Source organism: Thunnus albacares, chromosome 10 (assembly GCF_914725855.1).
Source record: "Thunnus albacares chromosome 10, fThuAlb1.1, whole genome shotgun sequence".
Classification (NCBI taxonomy): Eukaryota; Metazoa; Chordata; class Actinopteri; order Scombriformes; family Scombridae; genus Thunnus; species Thunnus albacares.
Genome location: NC_058115.1, coordinates 11887161 through 11907595, shown reverse-complemented (window position 1 = coordinate 11907595; position 20435 = coordinate 11887161). Strand labels below are relative to the sequence as shown.

Below are 20435 nucleotides of genomic sequence, written 5' to 3'. Positions count from 1 at the left end.
TAAAATCCAAGACAGCAAATAGAGTCTGCAGCAGTCAGTTGCATTCTGGTTTTAATGGCACACCCAACCTGAAATTGCCCCATTTGATGATAATTATGACAGATTAAGAGATTACTTCAATGGCATGTTGTTAATATGCAGTTGATGTCAAAATATACAGTGTTTCTTGAATTTCCCTTTTGATAGCTGGGGGAACTTTTGACTGTGGTGGTGTACAGAGCATGACAGCATGAATTACATAGATTGCAGTTCATAAATTTCAAAGCTGTCATGTCCTCTGTTTGACTTTTTTTTTTTATCTACTTGTCTTCATACTGTCTCATGATGTGATCATGCAAACAAGTCATGCACAGTGCTGCACTGTATATACAAGTTAGCAGAGGTCATCTGTGTGTTTTTCTTCAGTGCTGCTATAGTTACATCACTTTTTTTTTTCATTGCAGCCTTTTTTATTCATTCAGTTATGCTGAGATGCATTGATGCATTGCGTGGCGTATGTGCTCAAAGCTACTGTACAAAAATTAATTAACAGCATTCAGTTTTTTTTTCACGTGTTGTGTTTCTCAGTTGAAGGCAGGCCACACAGTTGGACACACACCAGACCATTTTACTGGGTTATGGGAATTCCCCAAGTCTTACAGTGAAATTGCTTCCCCCCTATTCACCAGTTTCCTTAAAAAGTGCCTCTCAGTCACAAGCTGAATGTGTGGGTGAGTTGTTTATTTGTTTTTAATATTTGAGACGTAGAAACAGAACATTTTAGATTTGCTATTATCTGTGGCATTGTCTGTTTTTTTTTGTTGTTGTTGTTTGTTTCTTTTGTTTCATTCAGGGCGGTTTGAAATAACGTCATGTTTTCACTGAAATGAGTTGCTCTTCCTTTGGAACATAACATAGAGGGCGAATGAAACATGGTGAAAAGACAAATTATGCTGACAAAATTGATTTGTATATGATTTTATATGCCACAAAAGAATGCAACTTGCTCTACAATAGTTTGGTATTTTCTGTCTACAATAGGCAGTTGATTTTTAATCCTTAGCAAATAAATTTGTAAAATGTGGGAAAAGAAAATATGCATTATGTTTATTTTAAACTTGATCGTTATTTTTTTTATTTTTAATCCATTAGTTATTTTTAGGTATAATTTTGGAATTCATTACAACACATTAACAGATCACACAATACGGGCATGTTTCCCAATTCATGTCAAGAATACAATAACAAGATTTTACATTTTCTAAATAGAAAGTAGAAGATAAATGTGGCTTAAAAATGTTTAGTCATTGCTATTATTATTATTTTTTTATTATTATTATTATTTATACATAGGCCTCAGAGACATGCACTTGATATTCTGGCACACTGGTTTCTCGGTCATAATTTAAGTCTTTATTTTGGATTTTTATTTGCAAAAATGACATGAGGAGTCTCTTATAGTTTAAACTAGAGAATATACTGTATCTGGATTTAGATTTTTTGCACAGTGATAGAGACTCTGTGGCATGGATGTCCCGGGTTGAAGGCCTTGAGAGGACAGCTGGAGTCACTAGTCAGCTAACAAAAGGACATTTTATGTTACGCAGCACAGAGTTAATGACTATCAGCTGCTGATTTCTGCTGCTAGGAGATACGAGACTGGACTGTCCTTGTGTCTCAGCAGGCTGAGGTGCAAACTCTGTGCTTGTGACATTGCAGGTTTCAATCTGATGATTACTCTCTCATACAAGTCATCTGCTCACTCTCCTGTCTCTGTGCAATGAGGGACCCTTGAAAAGTGCCTTAAAATGTTTTGAAAATGTAGGTGGGAGGAGAAAACAAAGAGGGCAATTACCCAGCAGGACTTAATGATGGGTGACATTTCCTACTATATATCCTCAGGCTTTTGTTCTCGTGCTGGCGGGCTCACCAGCCTGTTTATTATTTCAGCATATCAGCAGCTTGAGATGGAAACATTGCACACCAACAAAAAAGGACAAGGTGTTTGGTGGCAGGCGCAGCACAGAGGAAAAAACAACTTCTGTGTGAGAACTGTATGTTTGCTTGTTCCTTGCCAACTGAGGAACACACTCACACATCTTATCAGTGTTTTCTGGCCAGTGGGGCACTGCTGGTCAACATACTATACAGTCTGAAATGTAATATTCTGCTGTTTTGCTGTTGTACATGGTTTTACGTAAAGCACATAACTCTTCACGTGAATCTAAAGCACTTTAAGCTGAGTTTCATGTATGAAAGGGATTTTCAAATAAGGTTTATTGTTATTAAAGCACAGGCATGCATTACAGAGTACACACATTACACACTGTCTTTTTTTTTCTTTTCTCATTCACTCACCATCTCACTCGTCCTTTTTCTTGTAGTATAATTATAATTCAGATAGACAACAGATATTGAAATCCTAGTCTACATTTTTAACTGTGGAGGGTACTATTCAGGGTGGACGACAGTTTTCATGACAGCTATTAATAAACTAGTTTCTTTAGCTTTAAGCATGTATCTGTACATCAGTATTACTGGTATACTTAGTCTATGTGAACCTACCCTAAAGAGAAAAACAAATGTGTGATTCTGATTGATTTAGGTTTATCATGAGTCATGTACAGCATAGTATAAAGGAAATTGCAAACTGGGAGTTTCCTGAGTTCATAAAACATGCACCTTGATAAGAGCTTCATGGCTGATCTGAAATCTAAAATCATTACGAAGGGTAATTGTGTTAATCGTCTTTGTTGACATGCAAGAATGTGTCTTGACTTGTATGACTTATATGAGGCTATATAGTTGCTAAATTAATAATGGTGACCCATTTTAAGCCACAGAAATATGAAATACCCAGTGGAAACCAGACTATTTGTGATTAGCAAGTGCCCTTGTGTGGTTTATTCAAATTATACTGGGTCACAAGCTGAATTACATCAGATGTACTTGGTGCTTCCAGTTAACTAGGTAATGGGAGTTTTTACAACTCTCTGGGGGAGAAATGTGATCACTGATTACCCATTTGTCGATTCCCACAAGATGTCACTATTGCTCTAAATTATTCGTGTTCGGTCGGTGGCCTGAAGTTTAGTCAAACATATGCTGTATTTTGCAGCACAATACTCCTTAACAAACAGCTCTGAACTCATGACTGACATGTCATTTAAAAACAAACAAACAAAAAAAAAACCCATACCTGTAAAACCCCATTAACTCACACTAAATGAAATTGTAAATGTAAATTTAACATGGTGTATGTCTTTGTTATAGGAATACATGAATATATCCATATACATTTTGTTTAGACAGCAGGAGTGCTATTTTGGATTGATCTTCCTACAATATTTTAGGTCCTTTGTGTGTTCTTGAAACCTTTTCTAAGCTGGTCTGAGGGAAAAAACAACATACAGATATGATGGCCTAGTAATGTGTTTGTTGTGCAAAGGCAGAACACTCAAACAAGTTCAGAAAATTGTGATATGGACTTCAACACCAGGAGAACGTGACATATAACTTCATATGATATAAATATAACCTACATCCCAGGCAATATTAATAATTAGAGCTGAAACATTACTTGATTAATCAAGTATGCAAACAACAGCAACTATTTGATAATTGATTAATTGTCTATTTTAAAAGAAAAATGGTGCCTAAAAATCACTGTTTCCAGCTCTGAAATATGAATATTTACTGATAGTAAATGTAAGACATTTAGGTTAAGGCATGTTTGTTGAATAAAGTAAGTAGCATGAATTTGTCAACTTGGGCTTCAGGAAACTCTGATGGGAATCTTTCACTATTATAGGGCATTTTAAACAAAACATTGATAATGAAAATCATTTGCTGAAGCCCTATATAACAAATATAGTTTTAACCTTTGGTGTCACAAGAAAAAGTGGTTCAGTTTGGATGATATTTCACTGCCTTTCTAGTTCAGAGGAAATATGTGATGCAATCACAGAAACTCCCACCAGCCTCATACCCTCTAAATTTATCAATGAAGAAAAAAGTAATTCAGAGAAGATGTTCATGTTTGTTCCAGGAACTTGGAGTGATGACCTTCAAGAGGTAAATGATGAATGAGTAGTTTTTTTTTTGTTGTTGTTGTTTTTTTTAATGAAAATAACCACGATTCAAATAAAAAGATGAAGCTATTACTTGATAATTAGCTTCACGTCATTGTGTCATATGAGCCATTATTACTACATAAGCATATTCACAAATGTTTTTTAAAGATGCATCGAGTAAACAGTCGTGACAGTTCTGCTAAAGTCCGTACCATGAAATATGAAATGTAAAACATTTTGCTCCAGTGTTTACATTACGCTCGGTGGCTCCTATTGGTGCCCTGCTGAGAGAGAGCTGCGCCCTGATTGGCCCATCGCGCTGTCAATCATTGCTGTTTACATCAAACGTTGGTGGAATTTCCCAGTTTAGAAGAGACAGCAGACCACTTCCGCAATACATGTCTGGCTAGAAAGACGAGAGGCCACGGCGAGCTGAAAGGTATCCAGCCAGAAAAGACACCTCTTTATTCTTTGGTTTGTCGCTTTAACTCCGCTTTCTGCATCGATAAAAGTATCCATAGCGGGTAAATAAAGAGGAGCGAGCGGCTTCCTGTCCCGTCATCTAAGTGTTAGCTAGCCTACAGCTAACGAGGATGTTGCTAGCAATTTGCATGACAACAGCGAAAACTAATATTAGCCTTCTTCAGCCAATCAAGGTAGCTATCATTAGCTAGATTGTGCTGTATTTGACTCTCGTCTGTTGGGTAGATGTTTGTTGGCAGGATTCGTGTAACATTTGGTGTTTTTTTCCTCTGCTTTTGTCCTTTTTTTAACCCTCCTTCGGATATGAACGTTGTCATATTTAGCTATCATAAACGTTTCACACTGGCAGGGTAGCATCATGGTGGTGTTGGGTGCAGCTGTTGTCTCCTCTGAAAATGCTGTCTATTGATCCTTATTCTTCTCATCGGACTTCACCGACAGTTTACACTCGTCCTGCTATAAACTATGAAGTGAGAGAGAGGACGGAAAGGTTAGCACACTGGGTACAGGACACTCATTAGGATGTCTGAAGCCTTCATTATTTATCTCATCCACCATCGAGGAACAACAGAAACACCATTTGCTATATCTCTGGATGGATGTAACATTGTTAAACGGTCTGGGTTGTGGTGTCAAGAGATTTCTAGTTCAGGATTGTGACAAGTAAGGGGTAATGTGAATACTGTAATACTGGAACTTATGCTCTTTTCTTCCACTTTCTAACTGCTTCCATTTTTTGCAAAAGTTCACCTTTTATCAGGGGATTGAAATATGACTCTTTGCAATGCAAAAAGGTGCAGTGGTTGTTTCTCCGGCTGTGTCTGTCATTTAAAAGGGTACACTGTAAACTGAACTGAACATTGTAGACACAAGTAATCAGTGCTTAATGTTTAAAGTCCTTCCTATCAGCACTGTTTGTTTTCTTTTAAAGGTTCGGTAGCATTGCTTGTTTTTAATCTTTCGTCTTTTATTTTCCACTTAGCAATTCCAGGTACTTAACGTAATGTTAATTAAGTTTAAAAAAATAACAGTTTGTGTTCTTTCCTTAGTTCAGAGGACCATGTTTAGGAAGTGAAAGACGGCAATGGAAGGGAAAGGCCCGTACCGCATCTATGATCCGGGTGGGAGTGAGGTCAAGGCCAGGGAGGAGGCCGGAGGGGGAAGCAGCTATCGACAGCTACTGGAAGAGAACAGCATACTGAGGGAGAGGATGAAGGGGCTTAAGAGCCTAGGTAGGTTCCAAAAGACAATATGATTACCTCAAGGCTGTGCACAGAGCGCCAATGCCAGCTGCTCTTCGCTACATCTGTTATCTGTCTTAACACAAGAGAATTCTATATTTCCAGATTTGGAAATATACAGAGACATTAATTTATTTATTGTTGTATGTAAAATCACATTACAGAAAAGTGTGTTAAGCTTGTGCTTTTGTAGCAGCACTAACTTAATTATTATTTGATATTAAGTTAAGCCACCCACAACACACATCATATGATTCTCCCATAACATATTACACAACTGTATTTCCAGTGAAAACATTACAAATGCAGGAGGGAAACTGATGTGCAGCGAATGAGGAGGAATGTAGTAAAACCTGATCATAGTTTGTGGAAAAGCTTGCATGCCAGTGTTGTGAATGGTCTGACTGCTCCTTTTGTGACTCATCAAAGGAGCGTCACTTGCCCGTAACTTCTTACTTAACTTATATCATATCTTATTTGATGACTGCTTGTGCTGACATTTGTCTGTCAGTCTCCTCATGTAAGCCTCACTGTAGCAATGTTGAGAAAAAAAATGAGGCTAGATCAAACTAAATTTACGAGAAGTGCTGGACAGAGACAAGATCTCTCTGTATCTTGCAGGTGATTTGCTGGAAGAGTCTCAATCAGAGGCATCAAGGCTTCGACAGAGAGTGGAGGAACTTGTGAGAGACAACGAGGCGCTCAAGTCCTCCAGCTTTGCGGCTAGTCTGTGTATGGGAGGGCCCATTCAGACTGAGACACAAAGTAGGTCTCACTTAATTTGTGCTATTTTTTTGAATATATTTTTATATGTGTGGATTATTTCTGTGCTTAGTGGTATACTGTTTTACTTCACTGAAACTTGGATTATTTTTGGCATTGATCATGACTTATTTCAGGTCAGAGTAAACCCTGTTTGCACCCAGCTGCGGAGCAGAAGGAGGAGCAAACAAGCTGTTTAGGGAAGGCCCTCCAGCCCGAGAAGCCCAATGTGAGTGTGAGCTTTTGTACCAGGCAGAAAGAACTTTGTGATGATTATAGAATTGTAAATAACATCATGCGCACATATATACTGTATAAACTATGGACACTGCATGTACTATGGTGCTATTTAACTTTATGGTCTTTACAGGAGGCCTTGTCAGAGTTTGAGGTGGTGAATATGGAGGGGAAGACTTCAGATGCCTTGACTGTGTGTACTAAACTTTTTTTTTTTCTTTTTTAAACAAATTAAGTCAAAATAATTTCCAACTAACACAGGATTTCAATTCATAGTTCTTTTAGTTCCAAAGTACGAAAAAAAAAAAGTGTGTTTAGAATATCACAGTGTTACTGGTGCTGACCTAGATTAATTATTATTTAGTGTGATTTATTAAGGCCACATACAGCCTTTCCTCTTCCACAATATTAGGAACATATCCTTGGCGTGGTGACTCATCAACAAACTCAATACTGGTAGCTCCAGCCTGAGTCAGCCAGGGGAAAGTCCAGGATTATTACTGACTAGAATTACACCGCTGATTCATTCACACACTACATCCTAGGGAATGTGTTAGTAGGACATTCTGCCAGAATTATTCTGGCATTCATGGTGTCGAAATATCATAAACTACATTGTCAAATATTCTACAATTCAGCAGCTTAAATTGACACAGAACAGGATGTTTTTTGGTAAAAGTTTTACCACAACCAACTGAGGTCTGTAGGGACTAAATTTAAATCCAACAGGACCAAGTGGTTTGACTTTTGAGATAATACAGCTGCTGCTTGTCATAGAAATAGTAGCACAATGACTCTTAAAGTATGTTATACTGTCATTCTTGTGCTTTTTGAAATATTACATACGTAATTGTTAGCTTGCCCACTGAGTGAGCTTGAGAGGAAAGACTGACTGACTGTTTATGTGTGGGTATCTCCAGGCTGGGTCAGTGGCAGGAGTAATCCCCCTCCTGCCTCAGGAGAACATTGAGCTAGCAAGCCAGCTGAAGAGATTAGAGAGCTCCTTCAGCATATTCGCAGAGGAGTCCAACCCAAACCAGCTGTTAGCTCATCTTGGTCGCATGGCTGTGGAGTTTCACCATCTTTCCTCTAAAGTCCAAAAGAATGAACAGAGGACCTCCCTCCTACAGGTAGGCAGCAGTCTGATTGTATGAGAGAAAGTAAGAAATACCAAAGCAACCATCATTCATCATGGTGAATTCAATTATTTATTATTATTATTATTATTATTATTATTATTATTATTATTTATATGTATTGTTATTAACTGTAAAAAGTTAGCAGGCTGTTATTACATGAAATGCAGTAGTGTGACTTTTATGATGATATTGGTGCATATCATGAAATGATCATTTAAGGGCAACATTTTATAGTAGAATGTCCTTCATCTCATTGTCTTCTTCTGGTTGGATGATTATAAAAGATTGTTATATGTAAGAAGTTCTTTTCTGACAAATGTTGTTTGACCTCTGCAGTGGTTTTCGTCCATGGTTAAATCCACGTGTTTTGGGCACAAATAAACGACGACTGCTACTACTGATAAAATATAAGCACTTGTATAGATGATCAGTTAGCCAGATGTCTGCTGACGGCACTTTATATCAAACTTATATATAACTTTGTAATTTATAACTGTAACTTTGTCTAGAACTGTGCTATATCAGTACAAAGTGTTTTACAATGAGAGATGAAAGCTGCATAAGATTAAAATAAAAAACAACAATCAATGGAAATTTTAGGACTCGTTTTTATATACATAGATGTTCCAATGAAGAGAAGGTTGTGGATTTGTAGCAGCACAAGTGGGAGTACATCACCACTTGGAATTTTTCAAATGCATTACAGACTGAATTTTTATATACAAAAGCAACTTAATATTTCAAGCTCAGTTTTATTATTCTAACTTTATTATTTTTTTTACCTCTCACACAAACTCAAACAAATGATGGTTGTTAGTTTAAGGGATGAAAAATGTGAAATATTGGACCATATGTCAGAAAAACATTTTGTTCCAAAACTGTGGGAAATATTTCCTAATTCTTTTCATACACATTTACATTATGCCAACATAATTTTCACTCAGTTTATTTTCATTTTCATTGCAACATTTTGTTAAAGGCGATATCTTCTGATTATATGTGGGCATACAGTCATAAGAAAATGTTGACAATGTCACACTGAGTGATGCTTCATATCGGGATATTTGTGTTTTTTGGCTTTATAGACTCTCTGTGAGCAGCTCAGACAGGAGAACAATGAGCTTCGAAAGAAAATGGAAGAAGATCATCATATCAGGAATCGAGACTTGGAACAGCTGAGGTAATGTTTCTCCCTCTCTTTTAATCTCGCTGGGCTTTGTGTTGCGTCTGTGGGAGGAAAAATATGATTGTTGGTAAGATTAGAAAGATCAAATTGTCAACTCTGCACTACAAAGTACTAAACAATAAAAACACTATTACATCTCTTTCTCATTCTGCTTGTTTTTTGTAACTGTGGGGCAAATTTGTTTCTCATGACCTTTTTATCATAGTATGATTCAGTCACCCATTACTATTTTGCTGACTGACTTGGTCATGGATGTTAACAGTTGAACATTCTTTCACTTTTGATGGCGGGGGGTGGGGTGGGGGGGGGGGGGGGGGGGGGGATATTCCACTGCTTTCTGTTGGCGTCATTACATTTAGTTGGTATTGTAGGGTCTTCCCAAAGGACATCCTGAAGCTGTATCAAAACTTTGGGAAGGGATCTTTTTCACAATTAGTACACAAACACACGACCTATTCATTCTCCTACTGATTCAGACAGGAGAATCAGAAACTAAAGGAGCTGGTCACGGGAGGAGCAACAGCAGCAGCAGCAGCAGCAGCAGCAGCAGCAGCATCATCACCTGCAGCGCCGTCTGACACCGAAGAGGCCAAAGAGGAACCAGTGAAGGAGGAGTCAGCTGCTGTAAGACCTAAGATGGAGGCCACCACACCACAGAAGGTAGTTTAAATTATATTAGAAGTCCTAATTTAGTCAAAAAACAGACTCCTGAAGAACCAATTTACATTAGATTCCAACCCAGCGTCTTGAAAATAAAACTGTACCGTTTATCTGTTAAATACATTTTAAACTTTTTCTTGTAGAAAATACATAAAAAAGTTTTTTCTCAGTTAATTAGTGACTTAAAACTTCCCCACGTATGAACACTCACGCTGCAGGGTCTGTGTCATGGAGGAATGTTGTGGACTTAGGAATATTTTGTGTGCCCCCAGAGTGGAAAAGCTGCAGAGAAAACCCCAACTAAACCATGTGATGTAGAGGTGTATGAAAAGAAGATCAAGCTTTTGGAGAAGCAGAGAAAGGATGTGAGTCTTTTTTTTTTTTTTTTTTTTTTGCACTTACTGCTCATCCTCTTTTGCCATAGGGGAAAGTCTCTGTGTATTTAGTTTCCTATATGTTTAGTGTCATTTTGTTTCACTTTCTGGTGCTGCTTACAGGTACTGGAGGTGAACAAGCAGTGGGACATTCAGTGGAACTCCATGAAGTCACAGTTTGAACAGAAGGTACAGTAATGACTTTACGCCTTTTGTGAAGGGTGTGGGAAGACATTGCTGTGTCCTCTACTGATACAGAGCTGTTAAAGGAGAAATAATACCTAAATCTCTCCGAATTCTCAAGAAAAACATGTTTATTTTCCTCACTGTAAAGTTCAACTTGTTTGTTCATTTCTTTGATCTTGGGTCTGTTCAGTCCAATTCACCAAGTGTTAATGTCTCGCTCTTATTTATTTTATTTATTTATTTTTTAAATGTTCACTTTGAGCTGTATCAAAGTTCCCTAAAAGGAGTCTTTTTTAGGGTTTGGGTATCACTTATAAATTGTACAAGGAAGCATCTACATGTACAATATAAAAAGCACGTAGAGTATTTATCTTGCATTTTCTATCAAACTGTCCTTTCTCAAGACGGATAATATGGAATAGACAATTCTTGATCTGTTACCAGGGTTCAAAATTAACTATTCAACTGTGTTTTTTCACTGTTCTCATTTCAGCCTCTGCACATTTTAAGTTTAGTAACCATGTTCCCTGTTAACATAAGGGTCAGATATTGCTTTAAATATTTGGGTGCCACTTCATTTCATGAATTTCATGAATTACTCTTGCTACTGTTAATCAGTAGTACAGTAGTAGTACACATTTTGTAAACGATAGTTGAATTTAGTTTCAGGTCTCTCCCGGAACAGTTTTCTTAAATTTACAGCAGTGCAGGGAAGCTGGGTCACAGAAGAGAACTTCATTGTCTTGCCAGGAGCCTTTAAGGTGGCACATTGTGACACCAACAGTCTCATTTCACATTATGATGATGGAATAATCATTCTTTCTACTATTCAAATTGTATTAAGTAAATAAAATGTCAGATGGCAGGGATTTGGTCATTTGGAAATACCTTTTTTAAAAAAACAAAAAAACACAGGACACAGATGTCTGTGTGCATCAGTTGGCAGTGAAACAGCTGCGCGTGTTTGTTTTTTTTTTTTTTTTTTTTTGTTGCTGTTTTTTGTGCTTGTCCAGTGGAAAAGGTGCAATTTTGCAATAGCTCGCTATCTCAGCATACTTACCACAAGGCCTGTCACATTTCAGTGAGAATTCCCCTTACCTCTCTGGTACCCGCTGACTTCCTGCTGTGGAGCAGTCAGAGGGCAGCAGAGACACACATATGTACACACTCTCACACTCATACTCACACACCTACGCCTCGCGCCCACAACATGAACACACTATATTCACACTTTGTTGAGACGGGGACACCATGCAGTCTTGGGTTTAAACCACAGAACCCCAGATACATCCATTTGCGTCACTAGGTTCGTTCATATTTTACACAAAAACAGAATTGCGTATGTTTGCAAATGTGTTTGTTGCTGCGGCTTACTTTATAATTTGATAACATAAAGTTCTGACACATTTTCTAAGGCTGTATCTTTACACATGCACAAGCTGATGTTTATCTTTACCAGAGAGTTGTTATCGATGTTAATTTTAAGAATCAGTTTTGGTTTGTGTTCATGAGAATGATATCTTATCACTGTGATTAGTGTTTTTCTTAACTAAAGGGTTTACACTCTACCTCAGATCACAGACCTCAGACAACGGCTAGCTGAGTCACAGAAGACTGTACTTGAACTGGAAGCAGAGCGAGAGCAGAGGCAGCGCGACTATGACAAGAAGTTGCTGTTGGCCAAGTCCAAAATTGAAAATGTACAGGTGAGAGTAACAACACAAAGCCCAGGCGAATAAACATTGAAAACCAGGACACAAACACAGAAAAAAAACTACTTAAAAAGGGTCTTTTTAAATGTTTGGGGTGTATATGTTTCAGGGGGAGAAGGAGTGTCTAAACTCTGAGACCACTGAGCTGAAGCAGAAGATTCGCTACCTGCAGGATCAGCTGCTGCCCCTCAGCAAACAGAGAGAGTACCAGGAGAAGGAGATCCAACGCCTCAACAGGGTTAGTATGGGAGAAAGACAGCGACAGACAGAGAAGTTTCTTTCAGTGTAATACATCTGTGTAACATTTGTTTTGTCTTATTTCCAGGCTTTAGAAGAAGCCTTAAACCTGCACTCACCTTCATCCTCCCAACAACAGCCTGGCCAGGGTAACTTTGCAGATGCAGCCAATAACCTGAAGAAACAGGAACTCCTCACTCAAATTGCAGTACTAAAAGAACAGGTCAGACATGCAACAGGACATAGTTCTTCTGCAGTTATATATTCATTGTGTTTAAGGGAAACGTTGCCGATTTTCAGGTAGTATATGCAAATGAACTATGTGTAACTTCCCTCCATGTTGCCTGCACTCGGAGCTCTCCGCTCATTCATTGGCAAAAGTCCGTTGGATGACGCAAAACACATTATCCTGGTTCTGCCTTAGACTACAAACCATGTTTCCTCATTTTCAGTAGCGGTACCTTCAAGGACGGTAAAATGTGGGTCTCCCAAAACACTCCCGTCTACCATGTTATGCAAATGATAGGGAAAAGCAGACATTAAAATATCATACTACTAAATACTTTAAAATATCAGTATATTTGGAAGAAAACTACTTCCCTCATATGAGACCCAATATCTTGCCGTGCTGTTGAATCAGACACAACAGAATCTGGAAGAGGAAGTGACCGCAGGACTGAAGTGACATTACAGCCGCAGCTAAACTGTTAAATTTCTCCGTGATGCATCCAGAAGAGCTGAACCTAACACAAAAAAACAACTAGCTTTACAATATTATATTCAATTCAATTCAGTTTTATTTATATAGTGCCAAATCACAACAAAAGTCATCTCAGGGCACTTTTCACATAGAGCAGGTTTAGACCGTAATTTACAGAGACTTCCCCCATGAGCAAGCACTTGGCGACAGCGGTAAGGAAAAACTCCCCTTTAACGGGAAGAAACCTCAAGCAGAACCCGGCTGTAGGTGGGCGGCCATCTGCTTTGACCGGTTGGGTTGAGAGAGAAATATATACGTGTGTGTGTGTGTGTGTGTGTATATATACGTGTGTGTGTGTGTGTGTGTGTGTGTGTGTATGTATATATATATATATATATATATATATTATACACATACACATAATATATGTGTATATATATATAATACACATGCACATATAAATATAATGTCGGTGCAGAGATGTGGTGCCACTATTACAATTTGTGAGGCTGAATATAGCACTGTGTTATCAGTATGAAAGAGGAAGCGACCTTTGGACCGGAGCAACGTTACAGCCGCAGCCTGACTTCAGCTGCTGAGTTTCTCTGTGATCTTAACATTAATACAAACAATCAACTAGCTTTACAAAATAACGTTGGAGCAGAGATGTGGCGCAACTATTACAACTTATGAGACTGAACATAGTGCTGTTAAATCAGATAAAACAGAGTATGAAGAACAAAGCAACCACCAGAGCTGTAACAGCATCAGGCAAGAGAGAGGCACCTGAGCTATCAACCAGTGATGATCGTTAGGAAGAATGAAGACAGAACAGAAAACTCTGCGCTGCAACAAACTTTGCAGTGCTTTGGTGAACCTGACTTTGTTTCCTGACAGAATATTATATCAGACTCTGAATACAGAACAGCAACTGTGTGTTAAAGTTACCTGTAACTTGTGGGTTCATCCGGCTTTGAGCACAATCTGGTCCCGCTCATCGTCGTCCAAAATAGGTAAAAGAAACAGCAGTTAGGGTTAGAAACACTGGTGCTATATATCCAGGCTCTATGAGGAAAAACGTTTTGTAAATGAGCCTCAGTAAAGATACATAACAGTGCTCACTTGGTCTTTCCAAACCGGCTGCTCCTAAACACACTGTGAGTAGCTCAATGGACGAGACGCGTGCAATGCATTCTGGTTGTTGCAGAATTCCTCCTCAAGAGCGGTATGGGGAATCTACAGCCTTTTTCTCAGTTTTCTCAAGTCATAGGGCACCAATTTCAAAAATAATTAAACATTTCTACTACGTAGGTGACCTAGTTTTAAGAAATCATCATATTCACAGCGGTGAATTTTCCCTTTAACTGCTCTTATTGTTTTGTGCTTTTTATAGGTGAAAATCTTTGAAGAAGACTTCAGAAAAGAGCGGAGTGACAGGGAGCGAATGAATGAGGAAAAAGAAGACTTGAGGCGACAAGTTGAGAGACTGCAGGGTCAGATTACTAATTTGACCAATCAGGTAGGCGGTGTATAAAGGCTGTCTCATATGTGGCGTGATTAGGAAGTTTTCGTATCTATTTTTGTATCTTACAAGAAAGCATAAGTTTTTGTATCTTGTATTGAACAACAGTTGCTGCTCTCCAATGTGGGATTTGGTTAATTCTCTGTCTATGTGTGTGTGTGTGTGTGTGTCATTCAGCTTCATCAGGCACAAAACGAGTGTCAGAGAGAACGCACAGAGAGATGTAAACTGGAGAGGCTGCAGATGCAACATCACAAACAGGTACTGGCTGTAGCTCAGGCCTGAGCTTGATAGTATTGCAGACATATTGAAATCCTGAAATGAAATGGTGGCGTCAGCGTGGAGAGGTGCTACAGTATGTTTGGTCATTTTGCTTTCAAGTACATTAACTTAGGGCCAAAGCGTTCACTTAAAGGCATCGTGCTCTAAGATGTGAGTTGTGGTAAAACCTTGCGGACTAGCGCCCCCTTGTGACAGAGTGCAATCACTCAGATATCGACAGGTATAAGTTCATAGTGGACACATCAACACTCTAGGACAAGAGCCTAACTCCAGCTAGCTTGTTTGTCAGTGCATTTGGGATCAGCAGGTGGAACATTTACACTCCTCAGTGGGAGGCAGCGGCAGTAGAGTTGAAGGTCAGCGGTAGGGTCACTGCGCTCGCTGAGAGTAGCAGCCGTGCACTGACTGGGGATCACGTGTGTACTTGTGATCCCTCGTAGGGGCAGCAGCAGGAAAGACGTACCTCAGACCCCACGTCAGGCTCAGTGAACGGCCCGCTGAGCCCTCCCTACTGTGGTCCCTTTGTGCAGGTGGGACCGCAGGGCCTTGAGGGCTGGCCCATACACTTCCCTCCCCGGATGCCCAATGCAGCAGGCGCCACAGCCGCAGCCGCCGCAGCACCGCCCCCTGTACGAGACTTCCAGCCTGTTACCCCGGTAAGGGTCCTCTAAGGTCCCTCTGTCTCTGTCTCTGGAGTGACTCTGGTTCACTGAGTTCACAAGGCTCTTTTTTTTCTCTTACTTCTTCTCCCTGTATCTGTCGGGAGGAACAAGCAGATGTAATTAGGTCTGGCTGTAGCTCCACCCAGTCATCTAACTAATTCTGAGTTAAAAAACTCTTTCTTTCAATATCGATTATTAGGTTACGGCATAGACTTGAGGGTTGCTGGTTGTGATGAATATTAATATTTAGTGACATGAACTAAGGCGGTGCTTTCTCTTTGGTCAGGGTTTTCCTTGGCAGTCGTCATTCCCACAGCCCAGAGGTGCCAGAGCAGTGGGAGAGAGTTCAAGACCACCACCAGAGAATGCAGGTATAGAACAGTATTTCATTCATTCACCTTACTGTCAACAGTTTCATGAAAAGACCAAAACCAACGCTACCTTTTTCGGCTGGCCGGCCACAGTCTAGCCCTATAACCGCAGTTGTTCCTGAGTGAGTGATAAAGTTACACCATTGGTCAGCCAGCTGAGTGTTAGAGTTTCCCCATCGGCTGTTGCTCTTTCAAAATGAATTGTTCTGAGATGATGGAAGTGGGCGGCAGCAACGTGACGCAGAGTGACTGTTTTCTGCTCCAAGCTCTGATGCTCTCAGTCCAGCGTTAAATGCAGTGAAGTCAGCTAAACTCCTGTTCAAACAGACGCATACCAGCGTCTCTACCGTCTCCTCCTCTACTGTCCAGTGTGATCGACTCTCCCGCTGACAGTACTGTCAGCAGCCATGCGTTTGGATTTTATAACTGAAGTAATACCAGGATGCAAGCTTCTTATTTCTCTGATGTTTTCACATCAACAATCGATGAACAACAGCATTAAAACACAAGTCGCGCACTAGGCTTGCTACGGTAATCGGTGTTACACGGTGTTGGGGTGTATTCTGGTATGATATTTATTGAAATAAAATCTATTTAGTTCATTTTCATATATCAGTGCCCACGTTTATCAAATAAGAAAAAACTAATTTGCGTGCTATCAGTACGTACTCAGACAACAGAAGCTACATTCATAAACTGACAGAGTGTGCTCTGTGAGCGTCTGCAGCAGGACGACCTGCTGGCAGCAGCCTGAAGCTCTCCATCTCTAATTCTTAAGTAAGGGGAAGATCTAAACTAAAAATCTAACTTCATAGATCAAAGTAAGCACTCAGGAATGGAGCGTCATTGATAAATATCTTATCTTGTAAAATGTTGGGTGTAACTGGTAACACCGGTGTTGTGAAGAGTTTTATTATTAACCTGTGGGAACATGTACTTACCGTGGCATCCCTATCTTGCAGGTAAAACACGAGACTCACGTAGCTGTTATATAGTGTGGGGCAGCTGCTCTGTACGTGCGCTTGATTTGACTGTAACTGTGGTAACCAGACGGAGATAAGCCTCCTGAATTTGCACCCAAAATGCTGTCAAAACTTGTATTGACAATTTCCACCGCAGCCTCCATGATCATCGACTGGGAAAGATGCAGAAAAAAGGCGCATAGAGGCATGAGAGAGAGTTAAAACACCCCAAATAACCATTACTCTGACAAAGCACTCAATGCACTCAAATTGATTTCCCTACCCCGTCAGGCCCCAACAGGAACTTTTCAAAGTTCCACTTGATGTCGCTGATATTAAGAGGCTCCCAGAACAATCTGTCATTGGCGTTATTGAAGTAGTTTCCAACCGGAGGGCAGGATTTCTGCATGAACAAAAAAACAAAACAAAACAGAATATATGAGAGAGCAACAAATTCTGTGCACAGTCAAGTGAATAACATCTACCTGACAGATCTATACAGGCACCAACTTTTATTTGCAATAAATCCATTTTGTTGAGTAAATTAATCATTTACATGAAGGTAAAATGTTCTACATAATTCTTCATCAAATATAGCCAGCAAACCTAGTGAGAAGGTTTTTCAGTGGCTCAAAAATATTGAAAAATCAGAGAGCTATTAATCTCAGTTATATTTGGGAACACTTCAACGTGTTGGTGTTTGGCTGTCCTTCTGTGCTGGGAGGGAGCACATCTGCAATATGAGGTAAACAAGAACTGCCTGAGACTTATCAGCAGGTCAGATTATCACAGAGAACATAGATTATTTTTAGAGCACCCAGCCTTGAGTGACAAACGTTGAGATATACTTTTGTTTAAAGAGTTCGTACACAGCTGGAAAATGACAGTCGTAATGGATTTCTTTATTTAAACTGCTATAAACAGACTACCTCTGATGTATCATATCCGCAAGCTGTCCATATCTTGAAAGGGAAAACTTACCTTAAGGAAAGTGAGAAAGTCTTGCTCATTTTTTCCATTCACATCACCTTTCTCAAACGGACAGTTCATTTGCTCCTACTGAATATGTAAATCTTTGTAAACAATTCAGAAACAAAATTACTTCATAAAACAGCTGGGCCCTGTAGTTTTTAGCAAACGGTGTAAATATTTGCACACTGCAGCTAAGGGTTAATTATCTGCCAATTAATTTTTCGATTGATTGTTCAGTCCCAGATGTCAGGAAATGGTGAAAAAGCGCCCATCCGAGGTTCCCAGAGTCCAAGATGACATCCACAAATGGCACGTTTTTCTGACCAACAGTCTGAAATATATTCAATTTATAATAATATAAAACAGGAAAAAAGCAGCAAATCATCACATTGGAGAAGCTGATTTTCAAAAATTATCTAAAGTCTATATCTGTAAGTTATTTTTCTGTTGATTTACTAATCAATAGTTTGAACTCTAAAATAGTGCATTTGTCGGGAGCTCTTTTCAGCCATGCATTAATATGTGCTAGTGAGAAGCAGTGTATGAGGGATTGACTCAAAGTAAACTACAGTTTGTGTGTTTTTAATTGTTTCATCATTCATCTGTGGTACAGACTAATTGGTTATATCAAGCCTGGGCTACTCAGACAATACTTGTTAGTAGATCAGTTCATCATTGGTGTTGGTCTTTTCATGGAATTTGATGACTATTAGAAAAATAAATATTGCAAGCCTTATCCTTTTATGCAAACATTACTAACCCAGGTTTTTTTGTATATTTTCTCAATCCTAACGTTGCTCCACAGTGGTGAATCATACTAACTGTGTATTGAAATAAAAGTGTGGAACAGCAAAGGTTGTGACTGTGTTGATAACAGTCTTGTTCCCTCTGTGTGTGTGTGTAGATCAGTCCGCAGCAGCAGCAGCTGCAGCAGCAGCAGGATTTGGAAAAAGGGAGCGACAGAACATTGACCCTGGAAAGCACTAAAGCATCACCGTACCCACCTAATGGAGTTTGGGTAGTAGCATGAAATCAGTTTGTTTTTGATTTGAAAAGGTGTGATTTGATCTATAATTTTCCTACTGAACTGTAGATATCCTATTGTAATGTTGTTTATACTTGCGTTTTATAAGGCTATTTGTGAAACACTTGGCTATTCTGAATATATACATGAAATATTATTTAGATTTTTTTATCAGGAACTGAAGTCATTTGTTAAATAGGTTGGAATAATTAACATTGTTTTTTTTTTTCCAGAAAATATACTTATGTGATTGTTTCTCTGCAGACATGTAACAACTTGACACTTGACACAAGTTTGTTACTTGTAGGGTTACAAGAAGCCATTCCCCAATATGAATAAGACTACATATACTCATTCCAACAATGAATGATTATATAGGTACATTGAATCATAGAATTTACAATGTGAATGTTAATTGATTTATGAAGACTTCTTCAGTACCATCGATGTTATAGAAATGTCCCATATGTGTAACTGTTCAAAAGTGGTTGTTGAAATACAAAAATTTTGGGAAATGAATTTTGATGGTATCATACCAAAAACATGATTGTGATTATTGATAATTTATTTATAACCTGCTGTTTTGATAGTTGCATTGACTAAGTGTAAATCATTGTCTTTAGTAATGCTGTTCTTTCTATGTTGTTAGTGTAATCCCAATATATTGTAGCTATTGACATTGTATGTTTGTATCAGACACAATACACAATGCACAGTACATACACAACCTTTTTTTTTTCACCATGATGATGGACCTAATCTCATTAAACACAACACTTCTACTTGACCACAATTTATTTGACCACTCTTTCTGATATTCATACTCATCTTACTGTATCCTGTACCCACAGTTTAGCCCCAACATACAGTATCTAGAGGTTATAGCACCAAAACCCTTTAGGTTACAGCAATGACTACCTTAATCTTCATCTTCAAATACCTATTATTTCTTCTTAATGAGTTGTAATAAGTGGAACTACACTTACTGGTGCTTTACTTAGTACTGAAACTGTAAAATTCTACTCAAGCAGCAGAAAGAGGAAGAATTAGGTCAGTATTTTTGAGGCCCTGGACACAGTGTTACAGCAGTGCAACCTCTGCCAGGATGTCTGGCTTTGCTCTCTGTCCACTCCAACAACAAACAGCAACCTGTGCCTCGCCAACTGACCTGTGAACTGCTGTAACACAAAGTCAAGAGTCCCCATACGAGACACGGGATCCGCAACTCGAGATAAAGCGTGTGACTATTTTAAAAAGGTATATTCAATCCCAAATCAAGCCACTGTCTAAACAGAGTACCCATTAAGATTTCTTTAGTATGTTTATCAGGTAGTTGATGAAGGGCTTCAAAATGTGTGCAGGTGAATTTGAAAAAAAAAAGGCTCCATTATATCAAACAAGTTAAGTTACAGGGAACAAAATCGGAATGGTGAGAGCAGAAATGAAACATTAGTGGAATTGCACTTTGAAAGGTACGCTGTATTTACTGGCAGTTGTATTTTCTTGGTTTGTAGCCCTTTTTCTTTTTTGCTGTAGGCAAAAGCACATGTGAGACTTTTTGTATTTGACTGGCTTAATAAATCTATTCTAAATGTCTAGTAGCATCTTACCCTGGTTATTCATATTCTTTGTGCATTTTTCTTGTAAGATAGAAATGTCAAGGGGCCACAT

The 20435-nt window shown here is 38.9% G+C and overlaps 1 protein-coding gene across 5 annotated transcripts; it reads left to right on the top strand.

Moving 5' to 3' along the window:
• Positions 1-4384: 4384 nt before the first annotated feature.
• tnip1 (TNFAIP3 interacting protein 1) lies at positions 4385-19551 on the top strand. Of its 5 annotated transcripts, none has more exons than XM_044364702.1 (18): positions 4385-4491; positions 5585-5767; positions 6398-6541; positions 6676-6767; positions 6909-6968; positions 7696-7905; positions 9000-9094; positions 9577-9760; positions 10033-10125; positions 10258-10323; positions 11895-12026; positions 12142-12270; positions 12358-12492; positions 14363-14488; positions 14669-14752; positions 15304-15429; positions 15722-15806; positions 18645-19551. In XM_044364702.1, the coding sequence occupies exons 2-18, from the start codon at positions 5620-5622 to the stop codon at positions 18725-18727; spliced, it is 1992 nt and encodes a 663-aa protein (XP_044220637.1). In that variant the 5' UTR covers positions 4385-4491; positions 5585-5619; the 3' UTR covers positions 18728-19551. The 5 variants fall into 5 exon arrangements, with proteins under 5 accessions (XP_044220637.1, XP_044220634.1, XP_044220638.1 ...); XM_044364699.1 differs by having other exon boundaries at positions 15214-15429; XM_044364700.1 differs by having other exon boundaries at positions 4449-4526; positions 15214-15429.
• The last annotated feature ends 884 nt before the right edge of the window (positions 19552-20435 follow it).